Source organism: Odocoileus virginianus, chromosome 9, assembly GCF_023699985.2.
Source record: "Odocoileus virginianus isolate 20LAN1187 ecotype Illinois chromosome 9, Ovbor_1.2, whole genome shotgun sequence".
In the NCBI taxonomy this organism is placed as follows: domain Eukaryota; kingdom Metazoa; phylum Chordata; class Mammalia; order Artiodactyla; family Cervidae; genus Odocoileus; species Odocoileus virginianus.
In genome coordinates this window covers 66,801,249-66,819,472 of record NC_069682.1, presented here as the reverse complement: position 1 = coordinate 66,819,472, position 18,224 = coordinate 66,801,249, and the positions used below count along the sequence as shown (strand labels likewise).

General features: G+C 44.5%; 1 protein-coding gene and 1 pseudogene across 16 annotated transcripts in view; both read left to right on the top strand.

Moving 5' to 3' along the window:
* PTPRT (protein tyrosine phosphatase receptor type T) overlaps positions 1–18,224 on the top strand; it is a 1,083,381-nt gene that overhangs the window by 298,374 nt on the left and 766,783 nt on the right. For all 16 annotated transcript variants that reach the window (XM_070472652.1, XM_070472647.1, XM_070472651.1 and 13 more), the window contains exon 2: positions 7,690–7,815. In XM_070472652.1, the coding sequence (XP_070328753.1) occupies positions 7,690–7,815 (126 nt within the window). The remainder of the gene's footprint in view (positions 1–7,689; positions 7,816–18,224) is intronic.
* Positions 3,931–4,833, top strand: LOC110149098 (poly(A) polymerase alpha pseudogene; annotated as a pseudogene).

Genomic DNA, 18,224 nt, shown 5'->3' with positions numbered 1-18,224 from the left:
CGAGTTGTAAGCCTTCCCCAAGTAGCCTGCCACAGACACCTGTGGTCTGGAGCCTCTTCCAGCAGGTGTTACGATGCCAAGGAATTCCACCAAGAGGTAAATATAATTTGTGAAAGAGCAGGAGGAGCTGCAATAAGACTTAGGATCATGGGTCTGAATACTTCATGCTGAGGATCCACAGAAAGCTAGCCTTCTTTTCCTTCTCCTCCTTCCCAGAGGTTCTCCGTGGCCAGTCCTAGTGCCGGGGAAGTGGCTCTGCATCTCTGTGGCTCCTGAGAGTTTCTAGGTCTCTCTGAGTCTTTGGAATCCTTAACTTTGACCACTGGAATGTTCCTTTGTGATCTGTCTTGCACACCAGAAAGTGAAGGCCTGAAAAGGAAGAAAGGAGGTGAGCTGAAAAGGCTGTACCCTCTGGCAGTGTAGATTGCTGCCAGAGTGTATAATCTGAAGCTCATAACCACTCTTATTTCTCAATGTGTTGTCTGAGAGGAAGAAAATCCAGGGAGAATTGCTTACAAAACACAAATCTAATATGTTTTCCCCTCCCGAATAGCTTTCAAAACTTATCTCTTGGTCGAGTCAGGTCGGCAGGGAACAAGTCTCTAGACTGTACCCTATTGGGTTCCAGTGAGTTGCTTTTCCTGAATTGTATGTTTGGTTGATGCTATCAGTTTATATTGAGAGTGATTATGAGAAATAGTCTCATGAAATTGACCACGCACCTCTTGCATGGATGTTGTTTCAGATATTGTGCATTGTGGGATGGTTGATTTCTGTTACCAGTACCCCTGTGGAGAAGTTCTTATGTGATCTAAACACCTGGAATGATTGTAATTTACCGGAGTTATTTGGCTTTTATTGTCTGAACACAGAGTATCCAGTAACTGAACAGATTGTCCTTTTTCTGCTGGCATCTGGAAGCTCAGAGTCAAATAGGTGACTCCCTTTCAGCAGGTGGACTTGTAGGAAATGGCAGTGTGGACTCGAAACTCTCTCCTTCAGTTTGCTTTTTGCTGTCTCATGCTGTATTTCCTGCTTCTGTGCTTGTCCATCATCTGTGGCTGGACTAGAGTTGTGACCTCAGCAGGTTGTTTAACCCCTTAATACATCAGTTACTTTACACTTAAAGTAAGAATTAAAAAATCTACTTCACAGAGTCGTGAGGATTAAGTGAAAACAAAACATGACCTCAGTGGTTTTCTGTGATCAGTGCTTAGTATATTACCTGACACAGAGCAAATACCCAGCAGAGCATGCATCTTATATTAGTCAGCATATGCAGGGCTCCACTATGGTAACAACTAAACCCTAAGATGTCAGTGGCATTAAGACTAGAAAAGTTGGCATTTTGCGCCTGATGTGTTGAACGTCAATATTATTGGTCAGGTGACCGGGTGACTCTCTTTCAGTGAGTGTCTCATGGATCTAGACATCTTTCTTTCTTTGATGCTCCTGTCTTCAAGTACATCTTTGAAGGCCTTTGTAGTAGGGCAGGTGAGAAGGATTGCTGGCAAGAGATTATTTTTATGGACTAGTGTTGCACATGTGGACATCACTTTATGATACATTTCCAGGGTTTACTACGTTGTCTTCGCCTTATGCAAAGTGGCTTGGAAATTAAGAGTTCTCATGTGTCTTAGAGAGAAGACCTCAACAGTTTTCCATGGGCCTAGCATCATCTTGGCTGTATGTTCTGCTCTAGCCCTAGAGGCTGATCTCGTTTTAGATGATCAGTCAGCTCTTCCAGTGAACGCTTGAGATGCTGCAGGCTCCCCACTTACCATTCAAGCACAACGGGATCAGGATGCTGTTGGTGATATTGCCTTGGTTCATTTATCTCCCACAGGCCGGACTTGGGTGAGGCAGGAGTGCTGTAAGGATGGGAGAGGGTGGCCCTTCCTGAGCAGTTGGAACTGTTGCTGCTGCCCTTTCCTAGGTTTTAAATGGAGTGTGTTGTGTCTTATATCTGTGGCATTCACTCTGCTGTTTTGGTCAGATGTGGTCTATAGAGGGAGTGGTTTGGAGAGGCTAGTTCAGAGTTTGTCCGACAGGCAGCATGGGGAAGGAGCTTTCTAGGTAGAAGTGGCGAGTGTACGACCAGAAAGAGCAGGTGGAGTGTGGGGACTGCTGTGGCCTCACTGTTACTGAATGTAGCTTGGGCTCTGTCTGGTATCCCACTCAGTTTTAAAAGATGTTCTTTATTGTGGTAAAAGTCACATAATATAAAATAACCTTGAATAGCCAAAGCAATCTTGAGAAAGAAGAATGGAACTGGAGGAATCAACCTGCCTGACTTCAGACTATACTACAAAGCCACAGTCATCAAGACAGTATGGTACTGGCACAAAGACAGAAATATAGATCAATGGAACAGAATAGAAAGCCCAGAGATATATTCACGAACCTATGGTCACCTTATCTTCGACAAAGGAGGCAAGGATATACAATGGAAAAAAGACAACCTCTTTAACAAGTGGTGCTGGGAAAACTGGTCAACCACCTGTAAAAGAATGAAACTAGAACACTTTCTAACACCATACACAAAAATAAACTCAAAATGGATTAAAGATCTAAATGTAAGACCAGAAACTATCAAACTCCTAGAGGAGAACATAGGCAAAACACTCTCCAACATAAATCACAGCAGGATCCTCTATGACCCACATCCCAGAATTTTAGAAACAAAAGCAAATATAAACAAATGGGACCTAATGAAACTTAAAAGCTTTTGCACAACAAAGGAAACTATAAGCAAGGTGAAAAGACAGCCCTCAGATTGGGAGAAAATAATAGCAAACGAAGCAACAGACAAAGGATTAATCTCAAAAATATACAAGCAACTCCTCCAGCTTAACTCCAGAAAAATAAATGACCCAATCAAAAAATGGGCCAAAGAACTCAACAGACATTTCTCCAAGGAAGACATACAGATGGCAAAAAAAAACACATGAAAAGATGCTCAACATCACTCATTATCAGAGAAATGCAAATCAAAACCACAATGAGGTACCATTACACACCAGTCAGGATGGCTGCTATCCAAAAGTCTACAAGCAATAAATGCTGGAGAGGGTGTGGAGAAAAGGGAACCCTCTTACACTGTTGGTGGGAATGCAAATTAATACAGCCACTATGGAAAACAGTGTGGAGATTTCTTAAAAAGCTGGAAATAGAACTGCCATATGACCCAGCAATCCCACTTCTCGGCATACACACTGAGGAAACCAGATCTGAAAGAGACACGTGCACCCCAATGTTCATCGCAGCACTGTTTATAATAGCCAGGACATGGAAGCAACCCAGATGCCCATCAGCAGACGAATGGATGAGGAAGCTGTGGGACATATACACCATGGAATATTACTCAGCCATTAAAAAGAATTCATTTGAATCAGTTCTAATGAGATGGATGAAACTGGAGCCCATTATACAGAGCAAAGTAAGCCAGAAAGATAAAGACCATTACAGTATACTAACACATATATATGGAATTTAGAAAGATGGTAATGATAACCCTATATGCAAAACAGAAAAAGAGACTCAGATGTATAGAACAGACTTGTGGACTCTGTAGGAGAAGGCGAGGGTGGGATGTTTCAAAAGAACAGCATCGAAACATGTATATTATCTATAGTGAAACAGATCACCAGCCCAGGTTGGATGCATGAGACAAGTGCTCAGGCCTGGTGCACTGGGAAGACCCAGAGGGATCGGGTGGAGAGGAAGGTGGGAGGGGGGACCAGGACGGGGAATACATGTAAATCTATGGCTAATTCATTTCAATGTATGACAAAAACCACTGCAATGTTGTAAAGTAATTAGCCTCCAACTAATAAAAATAAATGGAAAAAATATATATATCCTGGGGAGTGGGTTAGGACCCAGGGCTAAGGCAGGCACCCGCCCCGCTCCCTCCCGCCTCAGTGGATCATGCCGTTTCCAGTTACAACACAGGGATCACAGCAAACACAGCCTCCACAGAAGCACTGTGGCATTACTTCTCCCATCAGCTTAGCAGCGCCCAAGGAGACTGACTGCCTGCTCACACAGAAGCTCGTGGAGACTCTGAAGCCCTTTGGGGTTTTTGAAGAGGAAGAGGAACTGCAGCGCAGGATTTTAATTTTGGGAAAATTAAATAACCTGGTAAAAGAGTGGATACGAGAAATCAGTGAAAGCAAGAATCTTCCACAATCTGTAATTGCAAATGTTGGTGGGAAAACTTTTACATTTGGATCTTATAGATTAGGAGTACATATAAAAGGTGCTGATATTGATGCATTGTGTGTTGCACCAAGACATGTTGATCGAAGTGATTTTTTCACCTCCTTCTATGATAAGTTGAAATTACAGGAAGAAGTAGAAGATTTAAGAGCTGTTGAAGAGGCATTTGTACTAGTTATCAAACTGTGTTTTGATGGGGTAGAGATTGATATTTTGTTTGCAAGATTAGCACTGCAGACTATTCCAGAAGACTTGGACTTAAGAGATGACAGTCTGCTTAAAAATTTAGATATAAGATGTATAAGAAGTCTTAACGGTTGCAGGGTAACCGATGAAATTTTACATCTAGTACCAAACATTGACAACTTCAGGTTAACCCTGAGAGCTATCAAACTGTGGGCCAAATGCCACAACATCTATTCCAATATAGTAGGTTTCCTCGGTGGTGTTTCCTGGACTATGCTAGTAGCAAGAACTTGCCAGCTTTATCCAAATGCAATAGCGTCAACTCTTGTACATAAATTTTTCTTGGTATTTTCTAAATGGTATGTGTTTAGATATATTAAAATAAAATTGATTGTAAAAAAAATATATATATATATCCTGTTTTAACCATATTGAACCATACACTTCAGTGGCATTAAGCACATTCACATTGCTCTGTAACTCTCAGCATCATCCACCACCTTAAGTTTTCATCTGCCTAAACTGAAACCTTTTCCGCACTAAACACTAACCCCATCCTTCCTGTTCCCTGGCCCTTGGCATCTACCCGTGTACTTTCTGACCCTATGAATCTGACTCTTCTTAGTACCTCGTATAAAACAGTCTGACACAACTTAACCAGAAAACCACCGCCCCCACCAGGTATCTTGTATAAATGGAACTGAACAGTGTTTGTCAGTACCTAATGTATATTGGAATGCATTTTTAAGGCTAACTTATTAAATAGATTGTACCTTCTTTTTAAAATTTTTTTATTTATGAAAAAGTCTTTTTCTGGTTCATTTGTTGTTGTTTGTTGCAGTTGCGTCTAACTCTTTTGGGAACCCATAGACTGTAGTCCCCAGGCTCCTCTGTCCATGGAATTCTCCAGGCAAGAATACTGGAGTGAGTTGCCGTTCCCTTCTCCAGGGGACCTTCCTGACTCAGGGGATCTGACCCACATCTTCCCCACTGGCAGGCGGCTCCTTTACCATGAGCCACCAGGGAAGCCCATTGGATTTTCTAGTCAGCCCCTCCTGTATGCCAGCGCCATTTCCCAGCCAGTCTAAAGCTTACTGTCTAGTGGAAGCTGGTTGATTGCACCTGTCCTTGCCTTTCAGAGGTCACCCTTCTTCACTCTATCTCGGCCGCAGTCTCCTCTGCTGTCTGCCCTGACCTTTCCTCTTACCTCTTGGGACTTCCATCTTTGTCTTTTGACCCTTATCCATCCACATTGTCCACCATTCTTCCCTTAGTTCCCCCAGGCACCAGCGACATGGCTGCTCTTTGCAGCCAGCTCTCGCTGAGGGCTTGGGTGTAGTGCAGGGACTTCACACTACAGGACAGGGAACTGTTGCCAATTCATGGTCAGAAGGGCTTCCTGGACCACACCAACCAGGGATCCCCTCAGACAACCCAATGCCAGCCTTCATAGCACATTTGGAAATGCAGTTACTCACTGGTGTGCTTATTTACTGCCAGTTACCTCACTCATTCTAATGATGGCAAGCCTCTTATAAACCACTGTATAGATGGCACCTTGTTCTCTGCTCGATCTACCCTAAAAGCTCGATTAAATAATTGTGAATGAAAGAATGAATACATGGAAGCAAACAGAAATTTTAGTTTCTACCAGGGCCTCGGTCGTTTCCCATCACAGGAAATTTCTCACTGTCTCTCACCTTCTGTAGGTGTCTGCTTTACATTACGTTTCTTGGACCTCTCTCTCCCTCTCTTTTCCTTCTCTCTCTCTAGGTATCTATACTGCAAGTTCCTATTGCTGTCTAGTGCAGAGCTATTTAAAACTCTGAACTCAAGCCCCAAACTTGCACTACCGAAATAGATTCAGCCCTCCTTTGTCCAGCCCGATTCGTTGGGGCTGCTAAAGACTGACTCTTCCAGGTTTCCACACTCAGAAAGGGAGTGGAGAGAGCTTTGCCCTCTCATAGGTTTACTTTTGCAGTGTTGTAACTGTATTCTGTATCTGATCTGTCAATAGGCCTTCCACCACCACTAAGCAGAGGACACCCCAGGCCTGGTACAGAAGAAGGGTTTTGACCTTTGTTGCTGATGGAGAAGAGGGAGTGATATTACATGAGGCTGCAGACACAGGCAGGGGTTAGTAAGGGATGGTTTCTGTATGTGGACCAGAACCATGGATGTGGTTTGGATGTGTGATGGGGAACCAGTGGCTGTTTAAGGAAGCGAGGTGATGGTGTGATGCGGTCTGAGCAGTAAGGAGATAAGAAGGGGTGCTGGAAATGTGGACCAGCGTGTAAAGCTCATTCGTGGTGGTCTCTCTCCTCTGGACATCCTGCCAGCTCCCCCTGGAGAGCTCTTCTTCCTGCTATGTGCCCGTGGAGATGCTCCTTGAACTTCAAAGCCCTGAGTATTTCTCCCTTCTACCTCCCCTTCCAGAATATAGTCACCTTTCGCTTCTCTGTGCAGACCAGCACTTCCTGGTTGTAACCCCTTTTCTATACATCACATCTCTCTAAGTGTCACCTGGAGGGAACTTAGAGCCCAGAGCGTGTGCTCAATCCAGTTTACTCAACTCATTGTAAAGTACTGGCGGTGGATGGCTTGGACTTTTAGGGAGAAGCTTTAAATACTGCCAGCCTTGACTTCATTGTCTTCCTGGGGCACAATTGTCTAATTCTCCACAAATTTGATTTTTACTCCATGAAAACTATTCTTATAGGGAAGGAGGTGGGTGCTGAGAATTTTTGCTGTGTCAGTTACTTTCTGTATATTACTCTATTTTATCCTCCTGATATTTCTGCCAAGTGGATCTTCCCCTCCGTATTCCAGGTAAGGAAACTGAGACACAGATGGTGAGGCATCTGGTCCAGGCTGACCTGGCTTTGTAAAGCTGAGATCCGTGTCTCGTTTTGCAGGACTCCGAAGCTGGTGCTCAGCCCGCTGCCTTGCAGCATCTCTCCACATTGGAGGAAGCAATTACAGAGGCATGCCCTGGCATTCATTTTTTCTACTTAGATGGAGACGTTGCTGTTTACTTTCTCAGGAAGGAAGATTGAAATCAATGTAACTAGCCTTATTAACTTTTTTAAATAGGGGGCTTGCAGATGCCACAGTCTTTCCTTAGAGCACCAAAGCAAATATAAAAATCCAATTTGCTTGCTTTTAGGAAAATCTCCACCAGAGTTTAAAATTCAAAGCTGTAAATGAAGAGCCGCTGAGACAGGGGTAACGAACCAAGCCTCAGACATAAGGATATATTTACCATGTCTCTTTTGTCTGCAGGTGGCTGTTCCTTTGAGGAGCACTACAGCAACTGTGGTTATAGCGTGGCCCTGGGGACCAGTGGGTTTACCTGGGAGCAGATTAACACATGGGAGAAACCAATGCTGGACCCAGCGGTGCCTACAGGTACGTGACCAGCTGTGCTCGGGGCTCTGATGGGGGTGGTAGCTTTTACAATGGCTCATGGGGAAGAATTTTATTCTGGGTTTAGCTGTTGGGGAGGGCAGTAGGTAACTCTGTTGGTAGTAAGTTCACCACCCCCCAGAGGTATGAAAACCAAGGCTGAGTGCATTCTTAAGGGTATGATAAAAGTCATGTGTCATCTGGATTCAGGAAACTTTTAGATTTCTTTGAGCTTTGAGATTCTGAACTTTAGCTACAAGTGAGACATCCCTGAATTTTGTTTGGGAGTCTGAGAGTAATGGGACCTTAGGGGAAGAACACTTCTCCATAATTTGAAGTCATTTCTTTCCTTCTGGACTACACAGACACAGCTGGTAAATATTCAGGGAGACTTCTACAGTCCAACTATTACTGATAAAGTTGATGTCCCAACATCCTGAATGCCAAATCTATTCTTTACCCATGGGACTGAAGACCTCATATACATTCCTGATGAATACCTGCATGAAACAGGCCTGTGAGAATTATAGCCAGTGTATTCCAGGGAAGGTCTGCCCAGAGGAAATGCTTTTGTTCTAGTTGTGCCTTCAGAGGACTGGAAGATGGTCATCTACACTGGGCTGTGCTGTTTGCTTTATTCAGGTCTCCAACTCAAATGCTAACCAATTCTGGAAACCCTGTCTTAGACACACTCAGAAATAATGCCTTACCAGCTACAGGGGCATCTCTTAGCTCAGTCAAGTTGACTCACAGAATTAACTGTCATACCATGGATGGCCTCAACTCTCCCTAGCACTTCAGTTGCCATCAGATATCACTTAGGAACTTGATGTACGTGACCCACGGCACAGCTGCCTTGTCTTGGCTGCTCTGAGAGGCAGCTTTGCCAGGATGTCATTAAGCTGGAGACAGAAAGGTGCGCAGAGATGTCCAGGTGAGGCTGAAAGATGTCCAGCTGAGGGTATGACCAGTGTGACCATATGGACTCTGAGTTTGGCTCCAAAGCAGGAGGCTCATATCTTGGCTGTATCTTGTTCCTATTAAGGACATCAATTGCTTGTGTACCTTTCTCCTGAATATAGCCATAACCCACCAGGTATCATAAAGCTGTGACATGGTACAAATCCGAGCTTTTCAGATATGGTAGGATCCTACTTTACATGCGCAGAATGACCGAAACTACACAGGCTGGTTAGTAAAGTGACCATGGGACAACCTCTATGCCTGTTGTCCCATCATAATTTTTTAAAGTGCAGACTTTTACTCTCAGGAATGTCTTTGTTTGTGTAATAGGATCACTCTTTCCATTAGAAACCCCAGGACTGTAGCATGCCTGTGCTGAAGGTTACTTACCAGGTCTTCTGTGCTCTGTGCGGCCATCCTTGATGTGGGCCAAATAAATTCAGATCTTATGAAAAGTTAAAGTGTTAGTTGCTCAGTCTTGTCTGACTCTTTGCTACTGGACAGACTGTAGTCCACCAGGCTTGTCTGTACATGGAATTCTCCAGATAAAAATACTGGAGTGGGTAGCCATTCACCTTTCCAGGGGATCTTCCTGGCCCAGGTCGATCCCGGGTCTCCTGAATTGCAGGCAGATTCTTTACTGTCTTAGCCACCAGGGAAGCCCTCAGATCTTACGGTGCACCTGTGTATGTGCTGAATGTGTGTTTGCACACACAGGCTCTTCTGGCCCATCTCTAGACCACTAGATGCCCTGTAGGCTAGATGCCCTAGATGCTCATGCAGGCTCTCCCGGCTCAACATCTCCCAAACTGAACTCTTGATTCATCTCCATCCACTCATGCTTTAGTGCTCCTTGTCTCGAAAGGCCACTTCATCACTCTGGTGCTGCTTCAGAAACCCAGGGGTCACGCTTCTCTCTTCCCCCCGTCCTCCTCCCTCTCCTTGTCAATCACTCCGTCGTACCCCTTCACCTCCTGAGTCCATCTCAGGTCTGCTCACGTCTCTCCATCTCTGCCACCACTGCCCTGGTGCTGTGCCATCCACCCTTGCCTGGGTCACAGGTAGACTTTCACACCGGCTTTTCAGCTTCCTCTTTTTTAAAAAAATTATTTCTTTTTTAAAATTAATTTTTATTGGAGTATAGTTGCTTTACAATGTTGCGTTAGTCTCTACTGCAGAGCGCTGTGCAGCGAGATAAACCAGCCATACATGCACATGTGTCCGCTCTCCTTTGGATTTCCTTCCCGTTTGGGTCCCTGCAGGGTGCCGAGTCGAGTTCCCTGTGCTGCAGGGTCTGTTGTCATTAGTTTATCAATAGTGTTTATGTGTCAGTGTCCACCTCCCAGTCCCTCCCACCCTCCATTGTCCACCCCTCGATGTCCATATGTTTGTTCTCTAGATCTGTGTCTCTATTTCTGCTTTGCAAATAGGATCATCTATACTCTTTTTCTAGATTCCACGTACATGCATTAATGGCTTCCTCTTTTGACTTTAATCCACTCTCTGCACAGAAGCCAGAGGTTGTTCTAGAATGTAGGCCTGTTCACATTACCTCTCCCTTTCATTGTCCCCACCCAGCCTCTGCCTGGAATCTTTTTGAGGCTTTCCTCTTGCTCTGAGAGAGAAGACCAATGCCCAGCTGTGGCCTCTGAGGCCCTGCAGGCCCGGTCCAGCCTCCCCATATCATGATCTCCCCTGTGCTCACTTCACCCTGGATTTTATCACTTATATGACACTGAAAGATGAGCTCCCAAGGTTGTTAGGTGCCCGATTTGCTACTGGAGATCAGTGGAGAAATAACACCAGAGAGAAGGAAGAGATGGAGCCAAAGCGAAAGTAACACCCAGGTGTGGATGTGACTGGTGACGGAAGTAAAGTCCGATGTTGTAGAGAGCAATATTGCATAGGAACTTGGAATGTTAGGTCCATGAAACGAGGTAAATTAGAAGTGGTCAAATAGGAGATGGCAAGGAAAAAAAAAAAGAATGAACATCGACATTTTAGGAATCAGTGAATTAAAATGGACTGGAATGAGCGAATCTAACTCAGATTACCATTATATCTACTACTGTGGGCAAGAATCCCTTAGAAGAAATGGAGGAACCCTCATAATCAACAAAAGAGTCTGAAATGCAGTACTTGGGTTCATTCTTGAAAACAACAGAATGATCTCTGTTCGTTTTCAAGGCAAACCATTCAATATCACAGTAATCCAAGTCTATGCCCCCAACCACTAATGCCAAAGAAGCTGAAGTTCAATGGTTCTATGAAGACCTATAAGATCTTTTAGAGCTAACACCCAAAAAAGATATCCTTTGCATTATAGGGGACTGGAATGCAAAAGTAGGAAGTCAAGAGATGCCTGGAATAACAGGCAAATTTGGCCTTGGAGTACAAAATGAAGCAGAGCAATGGCTAACAGAGTTTTGCCAGGAGAACACACTGGTCATAACAAACACCCTCTTCCAACAACACAAGAGAAGACTCTACACATGGACATCACCAGATGGTCAACACTGAAATCAGATTGATTATATTCTTTGCAGCCAAAGATGGAAAAGCTCTAAACAGTCAGCAAAAACAAGACTGGGAGCTGACTGTGGCTCAGATCATGAATTCCTTATTGCCAGATTCAGACTTACATTGAAGAAAGTCTGGAAAACCACTAAGCCATTCAGGTATGACCTAAATCAGATCTCTTACGATTATACAGTGGAAGTGACAAATAGATGCAAGGGATTAGATCTGATGGACAGAGTGCCTGAAGAACTATGGACAGAGGTTCGTGACATTGTACAGGAGGCAGTGATCAAGACCATCCCCAAGAAAAAGAAATGCAAAAAGGGCAAAATGGTTGTCTGAGGCATTACAAATAGCTGAGAAGAGAAGAGAAGCAAAAAGCAAAGGAGAAAAGGAAAGATATTCCCATTTGAATGCAGAGTTCCAAAGAATACCATGGAGAGATAAGAAAGCCTTCCTCAGTAATCAGTGCAAAAAATAGAGGAAAGCAAGAGAATGGGAAAAACTAGAGATCACTTCAAGAAAATTAGAGATACCAAGGGAACATTTTATGCAAATATGGGCTCAGTAAGGACAGAAATGGTATGGACCTAACAGAAGCAGAGGATATTAAGAAGAGGTGGCAAGAATACACAGAAAAACTATACAAAAAAGATCTTGATCACCCAGATAACCATGATGGTGTGATCACTCACCTAGAGCCAGACACCCTGGAATGCAAAGTCAAGTGGGCCTTAAGAAGCATCACTGTGTTCAAAGCTAGTGGAGGTGATGGAATTCCAGTTGAGCTATTTCTAATCCTAAAGGATGATGCTATGGAAGTGCTGCAGTTAATATGCAAGCAAATTTGGAAAACTCAGCAGTGGCCACAGGACTGGAAAAGGTCAGTTTTCATTCCAATCCCAAAGAAAGGCAATGCCAAAGAATGTTCAGACTACTGCACAATTGCATTCATCTCATATGCTCGCAAAGTAGTGGTCAAAATTCTCCAAGCCAGGCTTCAACAGTACATGAACCATGAACTTCCAGATGTTCAAGCTGGATTTAGAAAAGGCAGAGGAACCAGAGATCAAATTGCCAACATCTGCTGGATCATCAAAAAAGCAAGAGAGTTCCAGAAAAGCATCTATTTCTGCTTTATTGCTTATGCCAAAGCCTTTGACTGTGTGGATCACAATAAACTGTAGAAAATTCTTCAAGGGTTGGGAATACCAGGCCACCTGACTTGTCTCCTGAGAAATCTGTATGGAGGTCAAAAAGCAACAGTTAGAAATCGGACATGGAACAACAGACTGGTTCCAAATTGGGGAAAAGAGTACGTCAAGGCTGTATATTGTCACCCTGCTTATTTAACTTATGTGCAGAGTACATCATGAGAAATGCTGGGCTGGAAGAAGTACAAGCTGGAATCAAGATTGCCGGGAGAAATATCAGTAACCTCAGATATGCAGATGACACCACCCTTATGGCAGAAAGCGAAGAACTAAAGAGCCTCTTGATGAAAGTGAAAGAGGAGAGTGAAAAAGTTGCCTTAAAACTCAACATTCAGAAAACTAAGATCATGGCATCTGGTCCCATCACTTCATGAAAATAGATGGGGAAGCGATGGAAACAATGAGAGACTTTATTTTTTGGGCTCCAAAATTACTGCAGATGGTGACTGCAGCCATGAAATTAAAAGATGCTTGCTCCTTGGAAGAAAAGCTCTGACCAAACTAGACAGCATGTTAAAAAGCAGAGATATTACTTTGCAAACAAAGGTCCATCTAATCAAAGCTATGGTTTTTCCATTAGTCATGTATGGATATTAGAGTTGAACTATTAAGAAAGCTGAGTGCTGAAGAGTTGATGGTTTTGAACTGTGATTTTGGAGAAGACTCTTGAGAGTCCCTTGGACAGCAAGAAGATCCAACCAGTCCATCCTAAAGGAAATCAGTCCTGAATGTTCATTGGAAGGACTGATTTTAAAGCTGAAACTCCAGTACTTTGGCCACATGATGCAATGAACAGACTCATTTGAAAAGACCCTGATGCGGGAAAGATTGGAGGCAGAAGGAGAAAGGGATGACAGAGGATGAAATGGTTGGATGGCATCTCCGACTCAATGGACATGAATTTGAGCAAGGTCTGGGAGTTGTTGATGGACAGTGAAGGCTGGCGTGTTGCAGTCCATGGGTTCGTAAAGAGTTGGACGTGACTGAGCGACTGAACTGATTAATTGAGAATGTTCCAGACCTTTTTCTGCCTCAGGAACTCACATAAGATTGGCAGCCTCTGTACAACCTTTGCCTGCCCTGTTCTCTTGTTCTTCCTTTTTGTATCTCTGCTCTTGCATCACTTCCTTAGGCTGGTGCTCCCTAGATGCTCCAGGCTGGGTCACCCCTTTCTGTAAATGTTCCCCGTTGCACCCTACACTTTCCCTCAAAACATGCATCACTAATATTACTTGTTCAGTGTATGTTGTATCCTCAGATGAGAAGTTCCATGTCAGCAAGGAGCATGACAGTCTTGTTTCTGGCTTTATTTTTAACATTTAAGTCAACACATCATACACAGTATGTATGAAATACAATTTTACTGGATGCATGCATGGATGGATGGGCAAATAGTCTTTATCAAGTGTTTCTTTGATGCAGGAATGAATGATAAGCATTCTTAAATGCCTTTGGGCCTTTTATTAACTGATCACACATTTAAAATCTTCGCTATCATCCTTCCATTTTATAGATCAGGAAAGCAAGGTTCCCCCCAGCTGAGGGGCACTGCTGCTTTTCCCACCACGACACTCTCGCTCCTGGAAGGAACAAGCCTTACTTCTGATCTTCATTTTCTCAGCCCCTCATTATGGCACAGTGGCGTTTCATAAATGTTGGAGTGTGCTAATACAAACTTTTGAGCTGTTCTAAATAGAGGCATTTGATAATGATCACTGAAATTATTCTGTCATGATGCGCCTGTGGATTTCAGCAGCTCCACGTGCTTCTTAGGCAGAGAGGCATGAAAGTGAATTTGGATTAGGCGAAATTGTTTGTTCTTCTCTTGGGCAAAGACGGAGATCTTCCTCTTCCTTGGGTACAGCCAGCAGTTTCCATCCTCTTGGAAATCTAGTATGATGCCATGTATTCAGATGCCCCACAAGCTTTTACTGAACCCCTTCCATGGGTCAGGCTCTGTGCTAGGCTCTGGATCAGTCCGCCCATGTCCCTTGGGCACTTCCCTGGCACATAGGATGACCTGGACTCTTCACCATTCCTGCCAAGTCTTGGATGACCTAGTGCCTTTTCTGAGACCCTTTCCTGCTCTCTCAAAATGCTCCAGACACACTGGTCGTGTTTTCAGTTCCTGCCTGACTCAGGGCCTTTTCATGTGCTGTACCTTCTCCCTGCAGTGGTTGTCTCTGCTCTTCACTTGCCTGGTTTCATCAGGTCCCAGCATCACCCCTTCTCAGGGAGATGCCCCTCCTTGGTCTGTCTGAGGAAGGACCCGCTTGATGTTCTCTATTATAGCATCCTGTTCTCCGCTTTGAAAGTCCTCATCATAGGCTTGTTTTGGGCCAGCTTCTTCCAGTCCTACACTGTAGCCCACTGACACTGGGCCTTCATCCCTCTGACTCAATTTCTTCATCGTTAACGTGGGGACCAGTGTGAGAGTTGAGTGGACTGGGGTCTGTATGAGTATCGGCACACAGTAGGGTTCATCCGTGCTGCTTTCCTTAAGTTCTTTTCTGCTTCTTACAGGGTCTGAGACTGTCAGTCTAAGTCCGCCTTGGAAACTTGCCCCTTCCTTCAAGCTCACCTGACCCTAGATGCTGGTTTGCACAGGTGACCCTTTCAGCAGGAGGTCTGCTGTGGCCCCTAATGGGCCCAGAGAGGCTTTTCCATACCCAGGATACATGCTCCCCCAAGGGAGGTCACCTCCTCCATCTTCTCTGTTAATTCAGTCCACACTCAGCGTCTGTTTTTCTCTTTCCTCATCCCTCTCCTTGAGAAAAACCCTCAGGCTAGCATTCCAGGCTTCACATCTGGTTTCATCCCCTCCTTGTCTTTGCAGGGTCTGTTACAGACAGTGGGTGTTACCGCACCCTCAGGCCCTCCGTCTAAGTGTGCATCTTGCCCAGGGAACTAACTGGAACTGCCTCTGGTTCCCAGCTGTGCCATCCCCAACTTTGGCATGAGTTTCCACATATTGGCAGTGAGGTCCAGCCCTGGACCCTGCTGGAGGGTTTCTGGGGGGCTGAGGGAAGATGGACGTGTCATCAGCTCTCTTTTAGAGGAGCTGAAGCCGAGAGGCAGTGGGCCTGGGAGGTTTCCTTCTATTTCCTTCTGATACCTGTAGAACATTAAGTGTCAGAATGAACCTCAAGTTGTAAACCCAAGTACAGGAGAAATGAAGCATTTGCATCAGCCTGGATCTGACTCTGAGCCTCCAAGGAATGAGATTACATTGTAGTTGTTATTTGACCTGCCCCTTTCCCGAGGGGTCTATAAATGTCCTGGGGCTTCAATAGGTCCTTGTTATTTCCTATGAGAAGCTCGCCGTTGCATTCCTTGTGGTCCCTCTGGGTCCAGTGATACTGCTGCTTCTTCCCCAGGCTTGGAGCCCTTGTCCTGGGTCAACCCAGCCCAGATATCTCACCCAAAATCTCTTTTGGGGTCTCTCTCCTCCTCAAGTATTGCCATTGGACCAACAGATCCATCTCTTTCCTCTTTTCAGTGTAGAAACTTCTTCCCTCTCCTTCCTAGCCCTCAAAGCCACAACTTGTCTTAGGCCAGCCTTTCTCCGACCCACAGCATAATGTCTTTAGAAAGTTTAGACCTTAAAAAAAAAAAAAAAAGGAAGAAAGAAGGAACCCTTGACTTCAAGAAGCTTCTCTCCACCCTGTACAAATATGTAGAGCAGAGAAATACAAAGAGCCTAATTAGTTATCCGATTGGAAAGGGCAGGGGTTGGAAGAGATCCAGAGTAAACATACACACATACAGACAGGAATATTTCAACCAATCAGCAGCTGTGGAAGCAGGCACGGATCCCGGATGGTACTGGCTTTTCCTTCATGCCACTGGCCCCTTGGCCAGTTCACTCTAATCACTAATATTTATAGTTCCTGCCAGTTCACTGGAACTGCTAATATTTATAGAGAGAAGGTTGGGGTCTGTTATGGGTTGGATTGTGTTCCCAAAGAGGTAAGTGGAAGTCCTGGTCTTTGGCACTGGAATATGCTTGTATTTGGAGCTAAGGTCTTGGCAGATGCAGTCGGCACAGATGAGGTCGTGCTGGTTATCCAGAGCCCTCGCAGAGTGTCTCTGGTGGAGGAGAACTGACACACAGGCACACATGGGAGAAGGCCATGTGAAGCCAGAGGCAGAGACTGGAGCGATGCATTTCCAGGCCTGCACTTGCTGTTTGGTACCTGAGCTCAAGGATTGTCAGCAGACCCCAGAAACCAGAAAAGGCAAGGAAGGATTCTTCTTGGAGTCTTTGGGTGGGGGGGTTGTATGTTCCTGCCAGCACCTTGGTTTCAGACTCCTGGACTCCAGAACTGTGAAGGAATGAGTTTCTGTTGTCTTAAGCCTCCTGATTTGTGGTAATTTGTTACGGGGCAGCTCTGAAAAACTATTCCTGGGTCAATTACACATCTGTACCCTGACCCTGTCCCCTTGGCTCCATTTAGAATTCACACCAGAATTCTGTCAGTGCTGGGGCTTTTGCTCTCTTTTAAAGGAACTGGCATTGACTGTGTGATCACTCTAAACATTAATTAGTTAGGCATTGTCCTGTACATCTCATCTAACATGCCACCACCCTATGAATTCTGAGATATTGCCTCCTCTTTATTTTTGAGAAAACCAAGCCCCAGAGTGATAAAGTGATTGGTCCAAGGTCACGTAAATTTTATATGAAAGCGGAGCCAGGCTTCAACCCCACCTGGTGCTGCCATCAGCTGAACATCTTCTAAAGTTATTTCTATGAACAGTCATGATTCATGATGGCAAAAATAATGCATATTCGTTGTAGAGAACATGCACAATAGGAATTGCTATAAAGAACAAAAGTCATCTGTGCACACAAACTTACATAAATATCTATCTTTCTATATAATGCTATTTTCAAGAATTTTCCCAGGGCATTATATATTCCTCAAAAGCATGTTTTCTAAAAGCTTCAGAGTCTTCCATTCCAATGACTGTTCTGTGATTGATTTAGCTACCTTGTTGTTGCAGGCTTAAGTTCCTCCTAGTTAATATGACTCTTCAGTCACATTGCAATGGGTGTTTTTGTACAGAGATCTCTGTGCTCATCTCCAACAGAAGTTATCAAATCTGCTTTCATCTATCTGTCTATATTTATGTACTCCCTGGTGTACCAAATGCAGAATAGTTGTGTATTATTTTTGAGATCTGGAGGAGGAACATCATTCACATGTCAAATGTGGAATCCTGGAAATTTGCCCATGAGTTGATATGGGGAAAAATGCTTGTGAATTCTGAAGTCCTACATACAAGTCAGGAACTGGTAATGGTCCCCTGAGCACAGTGCGTTCCAGCTTTTAGCACAGCAGATGGAGACCTTCTGGGGATGAGCAGGAATTATGTTCTAAATAGTAATCAACCAGAGTAGCCCAAGCACTGGCTAGTCAAGGTGAACATCAGCTAGAAAAAGCAAGATGGGCTCTCCCTACGGGATGAATAGCGAGCCTCTTCATCGTCTGTGTGCTGAACTCCTGTTTTCCATGTAAGCTGGGGCACCAGCTCCCATTTTACTTATGTGGAATGCCGGTGCCTGGGATGTAGAAAATAGCAGTGAATGTTAAATGACCTGCTCTCATTAATAACTGGATATTCTTCTGCTATGACCCCAGTGTCTGTCTCCAGCCTCAGCCCCCTCTCCTGGCCTCTCCTCTTACCTTGCCTTCGCTGAGTAACCATAGG